The 24,219-nt window shown below is 37.2% G+C and overlaps 1 protein-coding gene across 2 annotated transcripts in view; it reads left to right on the top strand.

Annotated features, from left to right (window-relative positions):
* The window catches only part of LOC117385698 (guanine nucleotide exchange factor VAV3-like), a 71,312-nt gene that overhangs the window by 24,571 nt on the left and 22,522 nt on the right, over nt 1-24,219 (top strand). For both annotated transcript variants that reach the window (XM_055228569.1, XM_055228568.1), the window contains exons 13-21: nt 241-326; nt 2,863-2,995; nt 6,949-7,058; nt 11,782-11,883; nt 13,164-13,255; nt 15,189-15,211; nt 17,227-17,251; nt 19,778-19,908; nt 23,935-24,000. In XM_055228569.1, coding sequence (XP_055084544.1) covers nt 241-326; nt 2,863-2,995; nt 6,949-7,058; nt 11,782-11,883; nt 13,164-13,255; nt 15,189-15,211; nt 17,227-17,251; nt 19,778-19,908; nt 23,935-24,000 — 768 coding nt within the window. The remainder of the gene's footprint in view (nt 1-240; nt 327-2,862; nt 2,996-6,948; nt 7,059-11,781; nt 11,884-13,163; nt 13,256-15,188; nt 15,212-17,226; nt 17,252-19,777; nt 19,909-23,934; nt 24,001-24,219) is intronic.

Below are 24,219 nucleotides of genomic sequence, written 5' to 3'. Positions count from 1 at the left end.
GCATAATCCATGTACAGTCTATGCATTAACTTTTACAGGTTGGATGCCATGGAGACAAAACTACAATTATAAATATAACTCTGTGAATACCTTTTTAATTATGATTCACTGTCTTTCCTGAAAAAAAAAACGAACACAGTAAACAAACCTATGTATTCAAATGGGTTTCTAAATGACTGCGTTGCACATATGAGTCAGTATTTTCGTAGGAGGTAAAGTACTTTTTGTTTCCTTTTTCAGAACCAGCCTCTTATCACATTTGGTCGGCCCAAAGGAGACGGAGAGGTGCGGCTGGTCTCAAATGTAGACAAGAGGAGACAGGACAGGTGGGTTTACGATTAGAGGTGGGCGATATGCCAGAAATTGTCATCATGATTTTCTTAGATTGGTTATATCCACCCGTCACTCACTCAAAGCATGACCGCGGCTGCCCAGTAGGAGGAGAGGGTGGTGTCTGTCTTTGACCATAGAGCTGCATTAAACAATCTTTATATGGCGATTTTATCTATATCTTATTGTCATGGGGATAGGATCATGATTAGATATTTATTGCCATATCGCCAAGTCCTATTTTACGATATAAAATACAATATATAGAAGATATGCGATCTGAATATTAGTTTGGTATATTATCACAAAGAATCTTTCAAACAAGTGATATTTCTGCATGTTTGTGGGTAATTTTGCAGTTCTTCCCCATCAGCCTAAAATCTGGAGATGGGTCCTTGCTGATTCTAATGGGTTACCTCACTAGCATTAAGAAACGGGTCAAATGTCTCCCTATGGAAACAATTAAAATGTATCTGATGCGTTTGGTTTGTAACTTAACAGAGCAGAACAATAGATTTTCAACCCTATACTGTTATCTCTGAGTAGTATTTGCTATAATTGTAACTTTTGTGCTCACAAGTTTGCTCATGTGTTAAAAGTTAAGTTTGTTCAGTTAGCAACATTTCTTGTACAAATATGGGTTTTTTGAAATAAAGTATGGAATTTGAATCTATATTGTCCAATTATAAACCAGAAGCTGCTTCTAGGTCCGCTCTGGTAGTAAGTTTTGTACTTAAAACCAAGCAAAGAAATGATCACAGTTGTGCTTCAGTAATTGGGATTCTTTCTTCTTGAGCAGCATGGGCAATATGATAAAAAAAAATAAAAATACTGCATAATTCAAAATAACTACTGTTATGTTATGTTATATTCAGTTGGTTGAACAATTCAGGAAAAATATCTAATTGCAAATTTTAACAAGATTTGGGATTAGCATTAGATTTGCAATTTTCATTTTTTTTAACCAAGATACCCTCCACAATGCACTGTTAAAACATGTCCAGGAGCATTAACATTTGAGAGAAATAATACAATAAAAAATGTATGCATAAGACCCCATGGAGACAGGATAGTTTGCTGTTTATAAAAAACATGAATTGATATTTACAACATATTTACATAGTTATTATTGTGTACTCTCACCTATCTAAACATTTCAAGTTAAAATGCATATTTAAATAGTTGTAAAGGGGCACTATGTGACTTGTCTCATGGAGGAACCACCACCTGCTTGTCTCCTTGGAGGTGTTGTCATTTCCCCAGTGTGTCATTAAACTAATCTAGCTCTATGGAGGCAAACTGAGTAATGAATAACAGCAATTAACAGTTCAAAACAAAATATAGTGTCGTTTGAATGGCCAAAGGTCCTCAACCTGTCACCTTTAAAAGTCTTATATTACACAGAGCTGATTTTTGTGAGCTTTAAGCCGTGTTATAATGGCTGTGTTATCTGGAGTTATGCTTCGTTTCATTCACACATGTTTGAGTAATCCTGGTTTATTAGTTTGTCTACATCTCCAAAGCTCAAAATGCTCTTTTCTACCTTGTGATGTCATGTAGTTGTAGCTTTTAAGTTAACGTTTTTTTGTTTAGTACAGATTTGGAATTCCAGCGCTGAAATTATCCAAATGATTCTAGGTGTGTGGAGTTTAAAAACACTATTTCCACATGACATCACAAGGTGGAACGGGATGTTTTCTGTTTGAGAGAAGAACTCAGCCTAAATATGCAGGGTTTGTGTGTTAAACATGTATGAATGAAACAAAACACAAGACAAGAAAGAACAGTATAACATCAGAAAATAGCGCAATGTAGGCCCTTTACACAGGAAGCCTAAACCCATATAATAGGTCTTCTTTTATCAAACGGCTTCACCATTTTGGAAAAGTGCCATCCATCAAACTCCGCACTGTTCTTCCCCAATGGAAACTTGCCTTGTAATATTATCAAACCTAACCACACCTTACACAGTGTATACCATCATAACATTTATTAGAGTATTGGGTAACCTTCATTTGGCACTTAACACCAGCTCTCCTGCTTCCTCCTGAGACTCTGGCATCACCACATATGAAACATTATACATTCCAATGCATTTTAATATGATCATTTTCGGGAACGCTTTCCATATGGGAGTCATAAGGAGCCAAATCAAATTCCTCACAATCAAACCAAACCCGGAAAAATTGTACGTGTTACAAATCGTACCCGAGTCCAATCGCAATGCTGCAAAAATGAATTACAGCTCGCCATACGAATTGTATCTCTGATTTGCTATTATTTATCATTGTTCCCATCCATCAAATGTAAGAACAAGACAAGGAAATGCATATGTTTCTATGGTTTCGATGGGATATTAAACACGTTTTGTAATTTTGAGTAAGAAAAATTGAATTATGCAAATATCACTCATTAATCATTGTATCAAAACAAAGAAGACGTATGATAATAGTTATGGTACATTTAACATTGTCATATTTGAATGTGTGCATATATTACAGCTATTATTTAAACGGTCTATTTTGTTTTTAGGCATATTTTCTTATTCGACATTGCTGTAATAATTTGCAAAAGACGAGGGTACAACTATGAGATGAAGGACGTCCTGGATCTGCACTGCTACAAGGTCACAAACAAACCCGCGTCTGACAGAGAGGGAAAAAAGGTAAAGTTTTTTAAGTGTGTGTGTGTGCATCGAACTGTTTATTTTGGTTCTTTGTCATATGTTTTTCTGCTACCGTTTATTTACTTGTTGTGCTGCTCTATTAGCAATAAAATCAAGTTCAAGTTCCCTAATACATAAATACCAAGGTCAGAGAATATAGTCTGAATAGAATTTGAATAGAACTTTATTTGTCTGCTTCAAGATAAAGCAATAACAAGCTGAAGCCTCACAAGAGATCTTATGTATTGAAAAGCACATGTAAACACTGAGTCACGTGACTACTCCTGGGTTATAATACATTTGAACAAGGTATAGCAGAAATTGAACAGGGACTGAACAGAACTCTAGCAGCCGAGGAAGACATCTTGAGTGTTTTGGAACTTTTAGATTAAATTATTGAATCAATTTCTGGAGTCATACTAGGATACTGAGTGTAATAAACAATGAAGAATATAAAAAGAATGCATGTTAGGTGGTAGTTTAAGTGCTTTATGTTGAAAGCAAATCTGAATCCAAGTCTGAGTTAGTGATGGGATGATCTTTTTTTATTTTTATTTTTTTTTTATTTATACCAATATGAAGTACTTTTAAGGTTGTTGTTTTTTAGTTTGTTTTTATAACGGTCTTATCCTGGTCCAACCTTATTGATGAAAGCATATGTATTTACCATATGTATACTGGTATTGGATATCAGTGCAGATATAAATATAAATCGATGTAATGAGACTATTTACTGGTTGTAGTCCAGTCTCAGAATGTTTGAACTTTTATTTACACAAAACTGTAGTTGCTTCAGAGATAAATAACAGCTACTTAACTCATGTCGCTCAGGTTTGTTTATTTTATTTCTGTTTAAACGGCATAAGTGCTAATCAAAATTGGTATACGGAGCTGAACAACCTGGATCGGTGCATCTCTACTTAAAATTGATATATGTTAATTCATTTGGGGATCTATACTGATATTTACATAAGAATATCAATAGTGAGGTTAACTCTGAGCCTGTATTGCGATCTCATCCCTACTAAACTCTTTTTCATTGTGCCACCACCTGCTGCTTCTACTGCTTATCATAATGTTTTATTCCTTTACTTATTTACCATTAGAAACCCCCTGTGATGTATTGCTGTGGCTGTGCATGTGTGACCGGCTGAGTAGATACAGTACCCCTCCAATAATACATCTCCCTTTAACTACACTCACACGACGCGGGAAAGACATGCTAATAACAGCTGATAAATGCGCACGCTCCTCCAAGGCTGCCTCAAGCTATAGATCATTTTGTACTAAATGAAACTTCAGCCGGAGCACCCACACTCCCATCAATGATTTAGTACACACCGTAGCTTTAAAACACTTTCCCACAGCTCGGCCAATCAGAGACGAGCTAGCCCTGCCCGCGTTTCCCAGTTATCGCAGATGACGCGGCGAGCAGGGGCAGATTAGCGTGGGGCAAAAAGTCAAGAGATTTCAGAATTGATTGAAAAATGATCCATAATACAGCGCCATAGGCAAGGTGTTCCTCTAGCAGTCTCAGAGACATGAAGCGCAGAGCCTGGGTTCAACCTAATACAGTTTATCCACTGTATATCCATTATAGTGATAAGTGAAGAGCAGAGATGGAATAATGGAGAAAATGATGACGTTAAAATGATAATACTCAGGTAGAAATTACTTAAAACGTACGGCTATACATACGTTAAAATGTGTTGTATATGTGAAACAAAAAGGTTAAATCAAGTGAACTATTTTTTTTTTTAGGCCACTCTGGAATTGGACCAAAGTTAAAAACTGACAACATTCTATAGGGCAATAATATGAATACAGATGAGGGCCACAAATTGTTTAAATGCTGATTTTTGCTGTAGTTATTAACAGAAAGATCAGGTTCAACATTTGTGAATTTACCATTTTGAACACAATGCCATAACATTGAACTGGATTTGCATTGTTACATATGCAGCTGCTAAAACTGTTACTGTTTATTACATATGTGGAGCACTGATGTCATTATTGTGCTAGTGTTTACACAAGGGTTATTGTTGGAGTTATTGGCTGGGGTCTTGCACCTGTGGTATTGCACTTTACATCTAACCATGCACTGTTTGATGCTCTAAATGTAAACGTAATTCTGTTGTTTTTTTTCAATGACACTGGCAATAAAACCTTGACTCTTGAACTTTTAATAGCAAAATATATTGGAAAGTGGGTATCATCAATACTTAAAATACAGTTATGTGTATTTAAGTTAATAGGTTAATTTTCCAGACCAGTTTGTTTTCATACCTGACAGTTTCGACTGCACACTAGCGGTCTTCCTCAGAGTGGTCACATGATGTTGCTGTGACGTGTCCGGTCAGCTGATGTAAACAGGTTTTGGCGCTGTTTTTGTACCGGTGGAGGCAGGATGAAAGCCCCCTTGTCCCGGTTTTTAGTCTTGAGGGATATTTTACTCTCACACACCTGGGATACTGTCCTGAAGAAGTCGGGCTGCAGATGGCGCTGTTGTCCTGCCTCCACCAGTAGGAAAACAGCATCAAAACCTGTTTAAATCAGCTGACCGGACACGTCACAGCAACATCACGTGACCGCCAGTAGTGAGCTACTGAAACTGTCAGGTATGAAAACAAACTAAACCTTGGTCTGGAAAAAAAATCTGTTAAAATAAATTAACAGAAGACCAGATGAATCTCATTGGACGCCTATATGAAAACTACAAATCCTTTGAAAGATCCTTTGAAATGTACTATTTTTGCAGTGGCAGACTAAAACTTACTCCCAAAACTCTAAAGGTTGAAATTTTGGTAGTCAGTTACTTGAGCAAAATTTTGTGGCCAATTTGTCTTCTGTATTATTCAAAAAGCGGGATGTTATGCCCCTATACAAATTATCCACATGCACAAAAGCAAACTGTTGTAAGTTGTTTTGCCTTTGAATAATGTCCTGACTATTCATCTGGCCCCGACTCACCACCATAATGCATTTGTCTTTATCTGCTTTGTTTTGGAAATGTTGTGCAGTCAAATTGGCAGAAAAGGTTTAGTTGACAGTGGACCCTTTCATGATTCTGAACAGAGAAAACTATTTGCCTGGGAAAAAGCAATGCAACTGTGATTGACATAATTGTGAGTTTTTGAGCCCAATGGTGGCATTTGTTTTCAATCAAAAGTTGCTCAATGTTACACAAGTTTCCTAACTTTTCTCTGCCATCCATATAGTAGAGCTGCAACTATTTTTTGTTGTTGTCAGCATTTATTTATTTGATTAGTCAACTTGTCAAACTATTATTTTTATTGTGCATTGAGATATTTTGAATATTTCTTTCTAACTGAATAAAGGTTGGAATTTGGTGAATATTTCTACACAGAGAAGATGAAAGTATATTATTAATGAAAATCAGAAATTATTTATGTATTCTGTGGGCCACTTTGATCTAGTAAGGCCACTTCTTTGTTATAAAATGTGTTTCAGTCTATATAGTCCAGATAATGATTAATGATTTTCAAAACACAATTACTGTCACCTTTTAAACACAGGGAGGACCCAAAGATGCAGGACTGTACTTGAAACTTATCACAAAAATCCAAAATGGAAACTTGCAGAACGTGATACCGACAATGGACCAACAAAGTGTAGAGGAGAACACAGTGTATATATGCGCACACATGTATGAGACACAGGTGAAACACATTAGGGCTGAGCAAGCAATCAATATGACAGGAAGTACAACTACACACAATACACGCAAGGTTACAGAAATTCTAAAATATAACCAGGTTTAGGGTAATGAAATAACTCAAGATAATAGTAACTGTCCTGGTGGTCATTTGCCCTAAGAGTCGACTAGTTATGATTATTCAGATTAATCGCTGCAGCACTACCATATACAGTACAATTGTAATTAACTCTTTATTAATGATTTTTTTTTTTTGTCGTCTCATTGATTTCCTCAGTGGTGCCACGGATTCTACATCACCCATCAACAGGGGCACACAGGCTTCGAGCTTTTCTTCAAAACAAGAGAACTCAAGAAGAAGTGGCTGGACCAGTTTGAGATGGCCATGTGAGTACTGCGTGATATAAGGACATCATCTGGACTTAGAGTAGGTCACAATTACGGCTGGGTACTACCACAACAACTAGCAAATGTCTACTACTTATACTTACATTTTTAAAGAAGTATTTTTCTTTTGATGCCTAGCAGTTGATCCAGGGAGTTACTTCATCACTGCAATTAAAAGCCCTGTTTTTTCCTCAGAGTAATAGTATTTAATGGAATTACTGAACATAAATATAACCATAACAACTGGTCACCTCACATTAGACACAATAAGTATGAGAACCATGTGTGAGCAACTACATGTAACAGTTGTTTTTCTGTCCTGATGCAACATGAGAGTGACAGAAGGGACTAAGTGGGCAGGACTAACAGTTAAAACTGAACCATGTTTTTCATTCATGGTTCAAAATTGTTTACAGTGAACTATGTAACTTTCTGGTGAAGGGTCCGGTCTCCATGGAGATGTTATTGCACATCTAGAAAAGCAAGCGATGCAATACACCTGTATTTGAGTAGTCATGAACAAAAGTAAAATTGTATACAAATAACACTGGCAAGATGCAGTAAATGCAATGCAGTTTAGTTATAAGTTATAAGCAAATAGGGCTCTTTATCTCACTTTTAATTAGTAAAATATAGGCCTGTTACTCTATCGACTTATCATTCAATATATGATGGATGGGACAGTATTTTTTTAGGTCAATATTTATCGTGTCTACATTATTTTTTTTTTATCTAATATGAAATTTTTGGTTATTTTTTTCTGCAATATTGTAAGATTTGAGCTGAAGACGGTTGAAAAATCATAAACATATTACTTAAGTGTTGCATTCACCTATTTATGTATTACAGCTCATTATATATTGTACATTTGGAATACTTTTTTGTAGATAATTCCACTATATGTTTTGGTTTCAATATTATCGTTTATTGTCTATATTTATGTAAGCAATATATCGCACTTCAGATTTTCTTAGCGTGGCAGGTCTTGTAATATATTTTATTAGCTCAAATTAAATGACAGTTTACCACCTTGAGACTAAATACTCTGGAGTGTAATCAAAAGATGACAGTACAGAACATTGAAAAACTCAATAGTTGCTGCGGAGAGAGATGTTGCCTCATTGCTCTAAAAGGTTTGATCGAGTTTTACAGTAATCAACAAACCACTGACATTTCTGCAATACAATCTGGCTCACAGCATTCAAAAACACCAAAGCTTCTCGAGAGTTGGCAAAGTACAAATAAATATGTTGTTTTTCATATCTCTGTTTTTAGGAAGCCTTATCGTTTGTATTATTTTCAAACAGTAGGAGGCTTTGGCTGGGAAACTTCCTGAGTGTGTGCTTTATGTTGATGTGGGGAAATACAATGTTGCTTTGACATTACATCAAGATTGACTGAAACAATGTGCAAATATACAGTGCTTACAGAATACTTTATTATCATTCAGTCTGTGGCAATGTGCTTGGGATGTTAAATGGAAAACATCATTGGAACAAATTGTGTAAAGAACTACACATTGTTATTAGCTAATTGATAACACCAGTTCTTCTTTCATCTTCTTTATCTTTATTTATACAGGGAAACCCAATGACTTAGGCTCTCTTTTTAAAAATACATTACAAACAGAAAAACAAACAAAACAAATAAGTGCATAGGTCTATATAAAACGTTAAAAACAGGTGTATTGTGTGTATAAAAGTTTATCAGATTATTAAATTGTGATTGCCAAAGTATCCAGTTTTGCGTTTCCTTGAAGTGTATTCCATTTGTGTGAAGCAAAACAGCTAAAAGGCTTCTTTCCCATCTCAGTTTTGGTGCTTCTATTCTTATGGTGCATATACAGTCATGTGATGCTATGAGGTGTTTTCCAGATTCCTGATTAACAAAAAGGCGAGGTACTTTGGCAGTTTTTGAAGTAGTGCCTTATAGATACATTTCATACAGTGCTGTTCTCTTCTAATAGACAGTGATGGCCAACCCACTTTTTCATAGAGAATACAGTAATGAGTTTCAAGTCCATCACCTGAAATAAAATGAAGGGCAAAAATAGTAGATCCAACGGTTTCAAAGTAGAGGCTGAAGTCTGCATGTACACCACATCCCCATAATCCAATACAGAAAGAAAGGTTGCTTGTCAACAAATGTTACTGACAAAAATATACTTTAGCAAGTAGTTTCAAAATAATATGACTCAAGTAGAAGTAGTGGTCCAAGAAAATACCAAAGTAAGAGTACTGTTACTTCAAAGTAATTCCACTTTCTGGGTCGCAGAGGCAGTCTGAGCAGGGTGGCCCAAACTTCACTCTCCACACACACCTCCTCCAGCTCTTCCAGGGGAATCCTGAGGCGAGAGGCCAAGAGACATAATCCCTCCAGGTCCTGGGTCTTCCCCAGGGCCTGCTCCCAGTTGGACGTGCCTGGAACACCTCCCTAGGGAGACGTCCAGGAGGCATCCTGAACAGATGCCTGAGCCACCTCAGCTGCTCCTCGTGACGTGGAGGAGCAGTTGCTCTAGTCCGAGCTTCTCACATGTGACTGAGCTTCTCACCCTGTCTCTAAGGGAGCGCCCAGCCACTCTATGGAGGAACCTCATTTCGACCGCTTGTATCTACGATCTTGTCCTTTCGGTCATTAGCTTGAGCTCATAACCATAGGTAAGAACATAAATTGACCGGTAATCGAGAGCTTTGCCTTTCAACTCAGCTCCTTCTTTACCTCAGCAGTCTTAAACAGCGGCCACATCACTGCAGACGCTGCACCGATCCGCCTGTCAATCTCACGCTCCATCCTTCCCTCACTCATGAACAAGACCCCGTGATACTTGAACTCCTCCACTTGAGGCAAGGGCTTTCCACCCACCCGGAGAGGGCAAGCCACACTTTTTCCGGTCAAGAACCTCAAATTTAGAGGAGCTGATTTTCATCCTAGCTGCTTCACACTCGACTGCAAACCGTTCCAGTGCATGTTGCAGGTCCTGGTTCAATGAAGCCATCAGGACAACATCATCTGCAAAACGCAGAGATCCTGTGGTCCCCGAACCAGACTTGCTCCTGCCCCTGACTGCGCCTAGAAATTCTGTCCATAAATACAATGAACAGAACTGGTGACAAAAGGCAGCCCTGGCGGAGTCCAACATGCACCGGGAACAGGTCTGACTTACTGCCGGCAATGCGAACACAGCTCCTGCTCCGGTCATACAGGGACCGGACAGCCCTTAGCAAAGGGCCCAGACCCCATACTCTCGGAGCACCCCCCAAAGGACACCACGAGGGACACAGTTGAATGCCTTCTCCAGATCCACAAAGCACATGTGGACTGGTTGGGCAAACTCCCATGAACCCTTGAGTACCCGATGGAGAGTACAAAGTAGTGGTCCAAGAAAACTACTACTTAAGTAAGAGTAACTTATAGAATAACTGTGGGGACTTAATGCCTGATTTTATATTTTGACGTAAATGTAATTTGAAGGACAAAACATTACATAATGCACAAAATCTAGTATTTTCAAAGGATAGACACAAGAAATATAAAATGAACAGTGCAAGAAACACAAATGTTCAGATCATTTCATATTGTCAACATAAAGCTAACGTCACATAGACTTGCATACGCCAATGTGCCACTATGGAACCTACCTGGACAACTGAGGGATTACACATATATAAGGCCACATGGTAATATAAAGAAAGAAAGTACTATGATTTAATGTTATAAATCACATTCTATTGTCTAAATAAGGAGTTTGTTTTTTGTTTTTTTTTATTATTATCATCGTGGTATCAAGTCTGCTCCTTAGTATTGAAATTGAGTTTGAAGTTTTTAGTATTGTGACAACATGCTTATGGTAACTTTTACAACTGTGATTTATAAATGTCCAGTATGAGTTCATGGACTGACTGGACATTCACTTATTGTTGACCTTTAAAAGCTTTAGCTCGCATCACAAATAGACATGTTCTCAGTTTCTATAAGCGTCTCCTCTTCTGTGCAGAGGTTATAGTACTGCAGTGGACTCTCAGCTTTTGGTAATAATGTCAGAAAGGACAAATTGAAAAAGTAGAAATTGTGCCTGTAAAAAGAATCCAGAAAGCGTCCTCATGTGTGGTGCACTCAGTTTAAGTGGCCTCTGCTGGTGCACTATGAAAAGACATGTAAGGTGTTTTAAAACATGCCTCTCTGCATTTCTTTATCGATAATTCATCAATAGTTTTGCTGTCATAGTCTGTTCCCTTGCGTTAGTATCTACAGAACTGTTTCCCAAACTGGGGTAAACGAATGGCTTTTACTTTTCTTTGAAGGCTTGGTGCCCTCTTGTGGCAACAACAGGAATTAACTTTTTTTTTTACAAAGCACTAGAAAAAGCTACAGCTAATTGTAAAAACAAGGCTAGCTGACTGACTGGTAAATCCAGAATGATATCTCCCTGTATTTTTTCTACAGAAGGACATCCGTCTGGTCCCTATGCCCTCCGTCGCATCTCGAGCCAACATGATTGTCCAATCAGATTTGTTTTTTCAGTGGCACATGTAAATCAAAGGAGCTCATTGGTTACCCATCATTTACAATCACATTTCTCTCATGTCAGTTTAACCATTTAGTACTTTGCTCATTGACTTGGCAGAACTCACATACATCTTTGTGAAGTATTGGAGAAGCGTCACTATGTATTGCTGATCTAATACAGTTAAATGTTTCTCAATTCCTCCTTTGTGTCTTTCAGATCAAATATTCGACCAGAAAAAGCCAACCACAACTACCACCACTTTAAAATGCACACATTTGAGAGGATCATGTCCTGCAGCTTCTGTCACCTGCTGCTCAGGTATTTCAAAAGCTCCAAGAGAAGCTCAAAATGAAGAAAAATAATGGCGCTCCAAAAGTGTAATGCACTGAATATAACCCTTGTTTTAAGATTGTAATTTGTTTCTAGAGAAATTCGAAGCATTAATCTTTGTTCATTCTACCAAAGCATGTTTTTCAAAATCCTAAAAAAGTAACTTCCTTACTCATGTTATGAAAGTTTCTATGGTGATTTAAATTGATACAAGCAAGTTTCCCCAAAAAAATCCAATTTCCTCAATTTGGCCAATTCCAAACCTATAATGGAGTTCAACAGTGTCCACCCACCCACCAGGGCCAGAAATAAATTTCTCATTAAGTTTTCCCATAGACCGAAAAAAATTAATATTAAAAGTTTGAAAGCTTGCTCAGGGCTAATCAGCGATGTTGAATCTTTTGGTTTAAACATGTTTTGTGGACTTAAAACAACCGTGTTATGGACATTAGTTACCATGTAGCTGGTTAGCCTCTGTGATGCCTTTGAACTCTTAATATTTCAAATTTTTGAAAAGCCTGTGGGAAAAAATTAATGGAAAATTGACTTTTGGAACTAGAGCAAGTATGTATATGTATGTATATATATGTATGTATATATATATATATATATATATATATATGTATATATATATGTATATGTGTGTATATATGTATATATATGTATATGTGTGTATATATATATATATATATATATATATATATATATATATATATATATATATATATATATATATATATATATATATATATATATATATATATATATATATAAAATTTTGTTTTGTGTTTTTTTTCCTTTAATATTTTTCTTTATTTTTATATAACCAGGAGAATCCCCATGGGGATTATAATCCTTTCTTTCATGGGAGCTCTGACCAAGAAGGCAGAAAAAGCAGAAAGTATCATATAGGAAATAGTTGGAGCAAACACACATGAAATTAACCTTTTAATGGCCACATATTGACACACATCGACAATGTATAGAAGCCCCACAGTCCAAACAGTGTAGACAATGCAAATAAACAAATAAGACAATGTATGTATCTTTAGAAATAGAAATTAGTATGACATTTCCATTCAACCCGCAGGATACTTTATTTTTAATTAGAATAAATCTGTCCTGGAGCTGTGTTTTCACTGTGTCAGGCTGAAGGACGTCTCCTCTGCTTCTTTTTTAATCTGCACAATGGGACACGAGGCCGAGAAATCCAAAATGTCAAGACATTTATTATACAGCTCAATCCTGTGTGCAATTGTGTGTTTTAGAGGCATCTTTAACCAGGGCTATCTGTGTCTGAAGTGTGGAGTCGGAGCGCACAAGGAGTGTCTCGGGCAACTGGGACTGTGTGGGAGAACAGGTAATGCTGATGGCTTTGACAACATCAACGCTAGCAGTTAGAGCTATGTTACTTATGGCTATTGATGGCCTTTATTTTAGTTCTTAATTATAACCTGCATAAAATCTGTAAAGGGCTTATATTGCCCTAGTTTTGATGTATGCTATAATCTCGTTTCCTCATCACACACTGTGTGTTAAACATTCACATTTACACAAACCCTGTATATTTAGGCTGTTCAGTGCATTTCTTATATTACCACTTAATGGCATCACAAGGAGGAACAGAGTGTTTTCAGTTTGAGAACTGATCACTGTTTTTAAACTCCATACATCTTCACCTTACTTTTGATAATTTCAGCCGTAGATTTGCCAAACATTGAAGTTACAGCTGTTGTTTTAGCCTCACTGAAACTGCTTCATTTCTCAGTGCACCAGCTGATATTAGAGACTTTCTACTGACAATTTCAGCTGTAGACAAAGTAAAAATGAATATTCAAAAACAAAAGGAACATGGAATTTAATGAATTTAAAGAGCAAAGTAGTTCAATTGAGGCTAAAAATAGCTGTTAACCTTAAAACTAACACTAAATAACATCACAAGATGGAACAGAGTATTTCTGGAAGCAGGCAGCCTAATAATTCAGGGTTACTCAAACATGTGTGAAACAACTCCAGGTATGTTTTTTGATGAGGTAACAGCATTATAACATGACTAAAACCTCACAGGAGTCAGTTTTGTGTATTATAGGACCTTTAACCATAGGGCATTTTATGATCATCTAAATTAGTTTGTCCATTTCGAGCTGTAGTTCCCAACATTTATTTTTGTTTTTTAGTACGCCTAAGCTTTGCCACACACTCTGAGTTTACTTGTAGTATATTCAAGTCATTAATTACGATTTGGGGAAAATATGTACTTGTGATTTTCCTGAGAAGCATTGCAATTTATTTTAAACTTGTCCAGAAAAATTGACAAAAAGACTGAAATATGAACTAACAAACTAATGGAAGAATCACATTTCAGAACCAGTTTGTACAGAAACCAAATTTTATGCAGAATAAGATGGAATATTTTGTTGTTTGTTGAGGAAATAATGTCATTATTCTAGTACTGTATGAATGCCTTTGCGAAATGTGACCATTCAAATTGCGATTTTGAATAGATTGCGATTAATCTTGCAGCCCTGATTACAATTATATATTCTCATTTTAAGGCCATTGTTCAAATGTCCCTAAAACATTTGCAAGAATTCAATTTTGCCTTTTTAAAATCTATACCTCCCAAATCTCTGTCTCTACAAATTGAGTCACCATGCACCCACGTCTAACTCAAAGGACCAGATTAAAAGAATACATAGCTAAAAGTTAATACAAAAGTGTCTCATAGTTGCTGTTGCTTTTAAAATACAAGTGCGCTTTTTTCCTGCGCTCTGGTACTTGTATCTCTCTGGACCTCAGACAGGTGGCAGTTCCAGCCAGTGACAGGTTCTTAGCAGACCCACCCAACCTCTCCCCCTCTCTCCTCTCTCTCTATGTTACTCCTCTTTTTCTGCTCTTTCTATCTCTCCTTTTCTACTATGTCAATCTCACTGTTGCTCCTCCTTTCTCATTCCATGCTCCTCATTTTTTCTTTCTCTCTTACTCCCTCTCCCTCTTTATCTCTTTCCCGCTCCCCCTTTCTCTTCCTCTATCCTCTTCTGCTTCCCTTGCTCCCTACTATGCCTCTCTGTCTTATTCTCTCTCCTCTCACCTTTGTCTCGCCCTCTCACTCCCCCTATCCCCCCTTCTGCCTCTCTCCTCTCTTCTACCACTCTCTGCTCCTTATGCATTGGGCAGGTGCGTGTTATAGGGGCCACACAGGTTGACAGCTGGGGTTGTATGTCAGTGAACCACAGTCTCATAGTGTATTCCTCTCACTTTTGTCCCTGTCTGTCTCTCCCATGACACTGCAGACTGCGCCAAGACTCGGGCCAAGGTAAGAGCGTCCGCAAACTCACTCACACAAGGTTATAACTAACAAAGAAGTGTTCAATGCAATCTCTAATTACGCAAAATCACAAAATGACATAAGTGCACTCATTTTGACCAAACTCAGACGTACGTTAGGCTGGAGGCTTATCTGACAGGAGAAACGCTGTGCTCAGGAGCTGCAGCAGGAGTTACATTTTACTCGAAAAATACATCAGTTCTCACAGGGACCAGTGCGCCGTTTACGAGCGTGGAGAGGATAAATGCATTACGAAGAAACATGGTACGAAGAAACATGATAAGAAGAAACGCGTTGTAGCTTTGCGTGACGGAACAAAGCAAAGTTGCCATGGAGATCTTGAGTTGAACACAATGCGCTCCGTGAGGGCCAAGCTGCTACACCTGGAACATATGGTCACACAAATTCAAGTGCAATTTCTAGACTTTAAATTATTTAAAATCTAACTGGTTATTTTTTTGATTTGTCAAATTACTAAACATTTATTTTTTATTATTATGCATTATTAGGATTTATTTATTTATTTTTTTAAATGCTTGAAATTCAAAAGTTTAAATTACAACATAAAAAAAAATGGAGACATGATGCATGTGGCAGACCCTTGACCAAAAATGTACGTTGCCCAACCTTAATGAAAAGTTATAGCCCCACCTCACTAGTTAATGCGGGTTAAGCAGTAACTTATGCTATTATGGTATCTAAAATTCAAACATTTTCTTTCAACAAATCATATTGAAAGTAACATTTTTATTTTGAATAGAGGTCCACTAATGCACAAGCTTACAAGCCTGATACACAAGATAAGTTATTACACCTTGTGATAAATTGAGATCTTATTATATTAATGGCTCAATGCTGGTATATTATTTATTATGTAAATCATAAATGAGCATATCAGTAATTGAACACGTACTGTTGACAAAAGAACCATTCCACCTTGAAAACTAAACAAACCTTAAATAAATCCCTTGTATAGTCTGATCTAAGAGTGAATGTGTGTAGGTCCTCTGCCCACACACAACAGACGCTGATCACAGCTCCACCTGCTGCTGTAGCTCTTTATGTTCTGAAGTACAAACCATAGTTCACTCACTTCAATATGCAAGTGACGCCAAAGCTACAAGGGAAAAACTTACCTCCATGGTTACAGCATAATCAAAGAAAATATCAGATTACTTTATTTGCTTAAAGAGTGGGTCTTTTACTTCTGTTAACACAATCTATTTAGATCACCATGTTATCTTTTTTGTTGTTTATTGCTATATTCACCAAAAACATCTTTGTTTTATAAGTTTCACTTTCATTTTTGACACTCTGAGTGTGCCCTCCCTTTGCTCTCTGCACTCTTTCTTCAGAGTGCTATCACAGCACAATAGGTGTGCATCCCGCAAATAAAACCACTACACATCACATCAGGTTTGTCAAGCTGTTGTGTTTTGTATCATGCTGTTCCAAAGAGCAGGGCTACAATTATGTACATCAAAAATATAAAATAAGTACAAATTTGTGAGGCCAAAATTGCAAAGTGAACTGTACAATCTGTTTATTAGAAATTATTTCAAAATCTCATCTTGTCTCATTCTCGTAGACCGAATCTCATGTGTGATTTATATGTTGGTCTAACTTATATAACACTGTAACTCTGCATATTCTGTAATTTTGTATAATGTAATACAGTTTAAGAATGTGCACATGAACTTAAGCGACATTATGTAGATTTTTAGTTTTTTGTTTTGTTTTTTATATTTATGATTAATAATATGCAATTTAGAGCGTCTTCATTATGATTACACTGAGCCTTATTAAATTACTTTGTCAGTATTATAATAGTAAGCATTTTTGTTTAGGAAGAATTCAAGATTGTTTGTTGACCTTATCCACTCCTTGGGTTATCGTGAATTGGTCAAGGGCTCTAAATGTCCCAATCTCCTTCTCTTCAAATACCCACCTCTCTAATTTTCTCTGATTGTCATAACATTCAATTTTTTTTCTTATGTCTGCAGGAAATTGGCAGCCCTCTGGATCCAGGTCAGTCCATCTTGACCACAGGAAAACCTTAACAAATCTACTCTAGTTGTCTATGCATGTTTGGTTTGTATTTATTCAATAGTAGGTGTTTTTATTGATAAAAATACATTGAAAAACATGCATTCTTACGGTCACTTCTTCATAGTTCTGACCAGACTTGGCTTGGTGGCCTCACAGTAGCTTTGTTTCATGGTGCTGGCTAACTAGTTCTTATCTCACAAAAGTGCAGATCTACTCTTCCCATACCATTCATTCTCAATGAGGAGTTAGCAAAGTCACGCTAAAAGAAATCACTATTTAAATATCAGGTAGTAAACAGTTGCGGATGGGTAATCACAGACAGTATGATAAGACGATGACGGAGTACTTCACCGGAAGAAACGTCTATGTTTAGAAAAGTACGTATTTGTGTCCTGAAGCTAACTGAATGTTAAAATAGCTCTACAATCTGAACCATCCTGCATACATTAGATGTTGTTTTTTATGTTCTATTTTGAGATTTAGACTAAGTTAACATTAGCTTCAAGACACAAACACCTACTTTTATAAACACACAAGTTTCCTCCAGTGAAGCACTTACATCGTCGCAAAGGTCTTAACAAGCTGTCTGAGATTATTCATCCATAACTTACTGTCCACTGCTTGATATTTAAATATTGATCTAAATCCTCATAGAGAATACATGGATCTGCATTTTTGAGGGAACTATCTAGGCAGCAATGTGAAAATGATCCATATAAATAAGTTTAGTTTATACTGTGCAACTTTCTAGGCATAGCTTCATAATCTCCATGGCGACAAGCAGGTGACAGGCCCTCCACTAGAAAAGTTTGATTGTGCACCTTAAAATACATGACTTTAGTGGAGTAAGCAATGCAGCAGAAACACCCCGTATATGAGTATGCATAGTTGTAGAGAAAAACTACTTTGAACCGTCTTTGTTATAAATCAATTCACATAAGCGTCTTTACGAGGCGGACAGGCGTGCTTATTGTTCATATTAAAAAGTGAGATATTCCAATCATGGGCGGCCGGTGGCAGCTAATACTCTCCAGAGGGGTAAGAGCTATGGGCCACTGTATCCAAAGGCAATGGGTGAGCGAGGGATGTGCGAGGCGGGGGAGAGTAAGTGGCCGTGTCTCCAATGTTGACAGGAGTGTTTCGTCTTAGCTTTAGCGCGCTGCTTGTGGCTGTGTTAGTCTGATATTGTACAGAAATCAAAGAGATGAATTTGCGGAACGGGCAAATTGCTCTAGCTTTTTAGGACGGGAGGAAAGAGCGCGATCAAAAACGCAGTGAGCCTCGGATGTGTGTATCAGGCGGGATAGGGCCTGTCAGGCTGAGAAGATTATAACAGGAGCAGTGACAAGACATGATAAGAGTAAATACAATGGATAAAGAGCGTTTGGTTTGAATGACAAGGCACTGAGCAGCTGTAAACGTGGTCATTTTGACAAGGATTTATTAAAGAGGAGATATTACACTTCTATGGGGTACTAACTGCTAACACATAACATATTTAGATCTCACTCCTATTTCAGAGCACTATCACAACACAATCAGCGTGCATACCGCTAATGAAACTACTTCACATCACATCAGGTTTGTGAAGTTGTAGTGTATTATTTTGTATATTCATGGAAAATTGCTGTGTTGGAAGCATTGGTGATGGCTTCGTGATATAGATCGTACTGCTAACCATAAGAAGGGTATGCAAAGGGCCCGGGAGAGATCGGGACGTTATAGCATGATAGAAAGCTCAAAAAATTCTAATAATTTACATGAAGTAGTAACTCGTTTGTCATACACTCCACAAACTTTTAAAATAGGGTTAAACACCTAAACCTCACCCAAAACAAATTTTCAAATGGAGCTGATAAAAACTGGGCAGTACCTGGAGGACTCAAGAATAGAGTGAAAAGAGGGGCGGGGTCTGGAGATATAAGGAACAGTGTGATTGGTCTAACATTGCAAACTCTGCCCTTGCAGCCAGGTCTTTATTCACTTTATTCGGGACGTTGTCGTGGGTGTCACCAGCACATCCCAAAGATTCTCAATGGGGTTAAGGTCTGGACTCTGTGGTGGACAATCCATGTGTGAAAATGATGTTTCATGCTCCCTGAACCACTCTTTTACAATTTGAGCCTGATGAATCCTGGCATTATCATCTTGGAATGAGCCCTTGCCATCAGGAAAGAAAACATCCATTGATGGAATAACCTGGTCATTCAGTATATTCAGGTGTCAGCTGACCTCATTCGTTGAGCACAGACTGTTGCTGAACCTAGACCTGACCAACTGCAGCAACTTCAACCTATTTGCTTAGTTAAATCCAGGGGGTGACTTTTTTTTTGGCCAGGCAGTGTATTAAAACACTATATAAACAGTTTAGCAGTGAAAATAAAGTTGATTTAATGTTTAGTTACACTTGAAATATTTTACCCATTCCTATAAACAATTTTCTTTGTAAAAATACTCCAGATATCCATATATTTAGTTTCTTGTACCTTTACCCCTGTGTCTCAGGTTTACCCCGGATGGTGGTGATCAGAGACTACAGTGGAGTGCCCTGTCCTGAGTGCGGCCCTCCTCTGAGCATCCACACAGGAGATGTGATTGAAGTCATGTTTGCAGATCTGCACAGCTCGTGGTGGCAGGTGCGTGTCCCTCTGTAACTCAACAGCTGTGGCTCTTTGAAAAAACAACATGTTACGCCTCAATGCTCGACTGGAGCACGCCATGCTGTGTGGTGGAAATTAAGAGATTCACTGTATAGAAAATATGGTGGACTGTCACACCAAACCAAATAGTTCTTTATCAGTTTTTGGAAAAGTTCAACCAAACCACTATCATTTTAAAGGGCCCATATTGCACTGTTTTCTGATCTATAATATATAATAATGTTGTTTCCTCATCAAAAACATAGCTGGAGTTGCCTTTTTGTTTCATTCACACATTTTATCACACTAATCCTGCATATTTAGGCTGAGTTCTTCTCTCAAACAGAAAACACTGTTCCACCTTGTGATTTCACATGCTAATACAATGTGTTTTTAAACTCCGTACACCTTCATTAGAATCAGTTGGGTAATTACAGCCCTGGAATTGCCAGTCACTACTGAACAAAAGGTAAAAGTTAGCTGTCAACTTGAAAACTACTGCTGCATGTCATCACAAGTTGGACCAGAGCATTTTGAGATTTGGCGATGTGGATGGACCAGTAATGAAGGGTTATGTTTGAATGAAAAAAACACAACTCCAACTATGTTGTCGATGAGATAACAACATGCTAACATGGCTGAGTAAATTTTAATATAGGACCTTTTAAAATAGAAAACAGTTATGTTTCAGTAATGTAGCCCTAATCTTAGACAGAAAGTAATTCAATATTGTACAGAATCCATCTAGTCTATACAAATTCATTTTAAAGAAGTAAAATTTAAATTGAAGTGAAATAGTTATCTACTATGTTAATTAACTTATCCTGTGTGTAAACATTGCTTTATAATAACCTACCTTATGATTTAAAGATTGTTTATTATAATGAATTGCCTTCCCCAATATACATTTCAACTTTGATGGTAGCAGTGATTGTTTTTACATCTGACCCTAATTTTAAATGCTTCAGAAGGGAAGGTTTTTGTGCATTCTGTTGCATGAAAAATACCAGTGATAATGGCATTCATAAAAGTAATACAATCAATTATTTTCACATAGGGCTGTGCAATTAATACAATCAAGATCCAGCTTAAGTCTAATTAATTCATTCATTGTCTAATTAATTAATTCATTGGATTTGACCCATCCTTCAAACAGTGCCACTGGGTCAACTTGTCAGGAGCAGTGGGATCTCCAGATCTTGAGCTAGCTGTGGTCAGGAATATATTAACAAGAGGATTTTACCTATGGTGCATGTTTTGGGTTGACTGTTTTAGCCACTCAGCCATTGTGTCTCCCCAGTTCAGATTTGCTGAAAGACTTTTGATAAAAGCTTGTTCTTAAATGTAGAGAATTCAAGTCTTATGTTGAAGTTTATGTCCAGTAAAGTAATATTGAAAGTGAAAATGCGATCAGTCAATACATGATTATTATTTTTATAATTTTTCCCAGCCGAAATTACAGCACCATACAATTACAATACAGTATTTTACTTCCCAGCTTTTCTCCTCCATGTTGTTACTCTCATCTATCTCTCCCTCTGCCTCTGCCTCTCTCACACCATAGATAGGCCATAACCTGCTCTGGGACATTTATGATGAGGTCAATTTCAATTAGCGACACAAGTGAATGTGTACAGACCCCACTGCTGCCCCCCTGTCCTCTCCTTCAGTCCTCCATTGAATCACACATCAGATGATCTAACCAATTAACCACTGCCGCTGATTAATTACACGCCACACTGAGACAATAAAACAGCACAAGCCCAGGTCTCCAGTGGTGCATTTAATGACAGTGCGTAACCTCGTGTACCAACGCATTTAGCAGCTATTTCACTCCATCGTCCAGAGGTTTAGAGCACTTGACCTTATCTATTTTTGAAAGGGGGCAAATGTATCCGATGTCCCGAGATGTTACTCAATGCAGCGTTAGAGATTTGTTCACTTCCTGGTAATGAGCCAATCAGAGGGTTTCTGTCCAAAGGTGTGATTACGAGTTAGCTGTTATTTTTAGCTCATTGGTGGTGACATAGTATGTCTAGGTGGGAAGCAAGGTGCAGCCTAAAGAATAGTTTTAAATTGAAAAAACAGAAAAGAAAAAACAAAACTTTTTACGTTTATTACAGCATTGCCATTGGAGCTCAACAGTGGCCAAAAGCATTCATTTTCCCATTCATTTTTCCCATAGACTTAATAATATTAAAAGTTTGAAAGTTTGAATTGACCTCTAGTAGCCAATTAGGTTTGTGTTAACTAACTTAACAAGACCTACAGTTTTAGTCCAAATCACGTTACTAAAACATTTAATAAGTAATAATAATTTAATAATACATTTTAAATGCTTTTGGGCAACCGCGTCATGGACCTTAGTCACCACATAACTTGTCAATCTGCCTTTAAACATTTTAATTTAATATTTGAAAGTCTATGGAGAAAATCAATGGAACAGTTACTTCCATTGTACTTCTAAGGGTTCTTTTCTAGTAGCATACTTTTACTCCTACTTGAGTGATATTTTTATCGAAGTAGCTGTACTCTTACTTGAGTTAAGGTTTTGGTTTGTCTTCCCATTTCAATTCAAAGCTTTATGTTAGCAATTTTTAATTATTTGAGCATTTGTGTTTCTTGAATTGATCAGATCTTTTTGTTTTGATTTTATGTCTATCCTTTGAAAATACCATATTTTGTCCATTATTTAATGTTTTTTTCTACCAATTATGAATCAGATTACACCCTGACAGTTACTCTTACTTGAGTAGTACCAATAGTTACTTTTATACTCTTGAGTAAATTCTTAGACCACTACTTCTACTTACTTAGAAGCAGAAGTAGTACTACTCCTACTTACTTCTATTTCTACTTAAGTAATATTATTTTGAAGTAACGTTACTCTTACTTGAGTACAATTTTTGGCCACTCTACCCACTTCTGACAACCATGCATAATGTTAAACCTGATAAATCTATATAATAAAACCGCCTCTTTGCCGTTTTAGTCTTATATATTTTCTTCTGAACCTTTGCTAGTACATCGTCCATTTGTTTACATACATTAAGCCCTCTCCGCAGGACTCCTCTATCTCTGAGCTCCCAGCGGCGCCAGAGGATGGAATTACAGAACACTGAGAATTCATATCCCCTGTTACCCAGAAGGCAATTATCCCCCATCCCTACGGCAGAACAATACAATCAATCATTGTAATTTCATTTGATCCTTTGCTCCTGCCTGTTTATGCCAAGGCCGTAATAAGTTTAATCTTTATCATACGCTTATCACGGCGTAACAAATAGAAGAGCTTTTGAAAAGAAGGGGGAAAAAAATCCACTTTGATGAAATGTTATTACACAGAATGAATCATAGAAATGGGCAAAGATTCGCTTTTGCAATTTAGTTACCGCTCCGGTCCGCACGCTCCCAAAAATCATTTGATAGCCTAATAAAAGCAGAAAGGCTACGGAGGAATAAGCAAGGCCAGTAAGCAGTGTACATTGCCACATATAGTGTCTATTTGTTCTCACTCAATGGACTTCAAATTGACCCTTTGAAAACACTGCGAGCTAGATTACCCTGTGCATAATTCACATATAAAAGCTTATTGGTCTATCCGCATGATAAACCGTTTCGACTTCCTATAAAGACACAATATCATGGGTTATAAAATGCACCAAGAATCAATATCTAAGCAGGAGTAATTTGTGCACGAAATTGGTTTACTTGACTCAGAAAATACCCGATAATACTGCTTATTTTAAGAACAAATGCTTTTCATATGAGGTGTTCTGTACCTCCGGGCGGTGCTTGCTAGTTCTTCTATCTTTTATTTTCAAATACTGGAAAAACAGGTCCATTATTGTAGCAGTGTTTATTTTGATGCATTCATAATTAACTCAGGAATATGAACAAGATGCACTGCTTGTTGTGGGCTAATTGCAGAGGATTTATTGGAGCCAAGTGAGAAAGAGGTGCTCCCAGACAAATTTAATGCGATTAACTTTGCTTTTTTTTTTGCTTTTTTTTTTGTTACAGGGGAAAATCCTGGCAACCAGCAGGATTGGCTTCTTTCCCAGTGATGCTGTAAGGCCCTGCCCCTGTGTAAGCATACAGATTTTGCTGCTAAGTCAATAAGACGTATTTACAATCTGGGTTAGCTACCTTTGTGCTAATTCCAGGTGCTAATGAATAGATAGAGGTACTTCAGGAAGGGCATCTGGTATAAAATGTAGGTTAAATAAATGTAAAAATGCCTTGTATGGCTTTTTTCACATTATGGTCACATGTTCAGATTTTTATACAGCAATTTTCCATCTTCAA

The sequence above is a fragment of the Periophthalmus magnuspinnatus genome, chromosome 17, assembly GCF_009829125.3.
Source record: "Periophthalmus magnuspinnatus isolate fPerMag1 chromosome 17, fPerMag1.2.pri, whole genome shotgun sequence".
NCBI classification, from domain to species: domain Eukaryota; kingdom Metazoa; phylum Chordata; class Actinopteri; order Gobiiformes; family Gobiidae; genus Periophthalmus; species Periophthalmus magnuspinnatus.
This window is presented reverse-complemented; position numbering and strand designations above follow the sequence as displayed.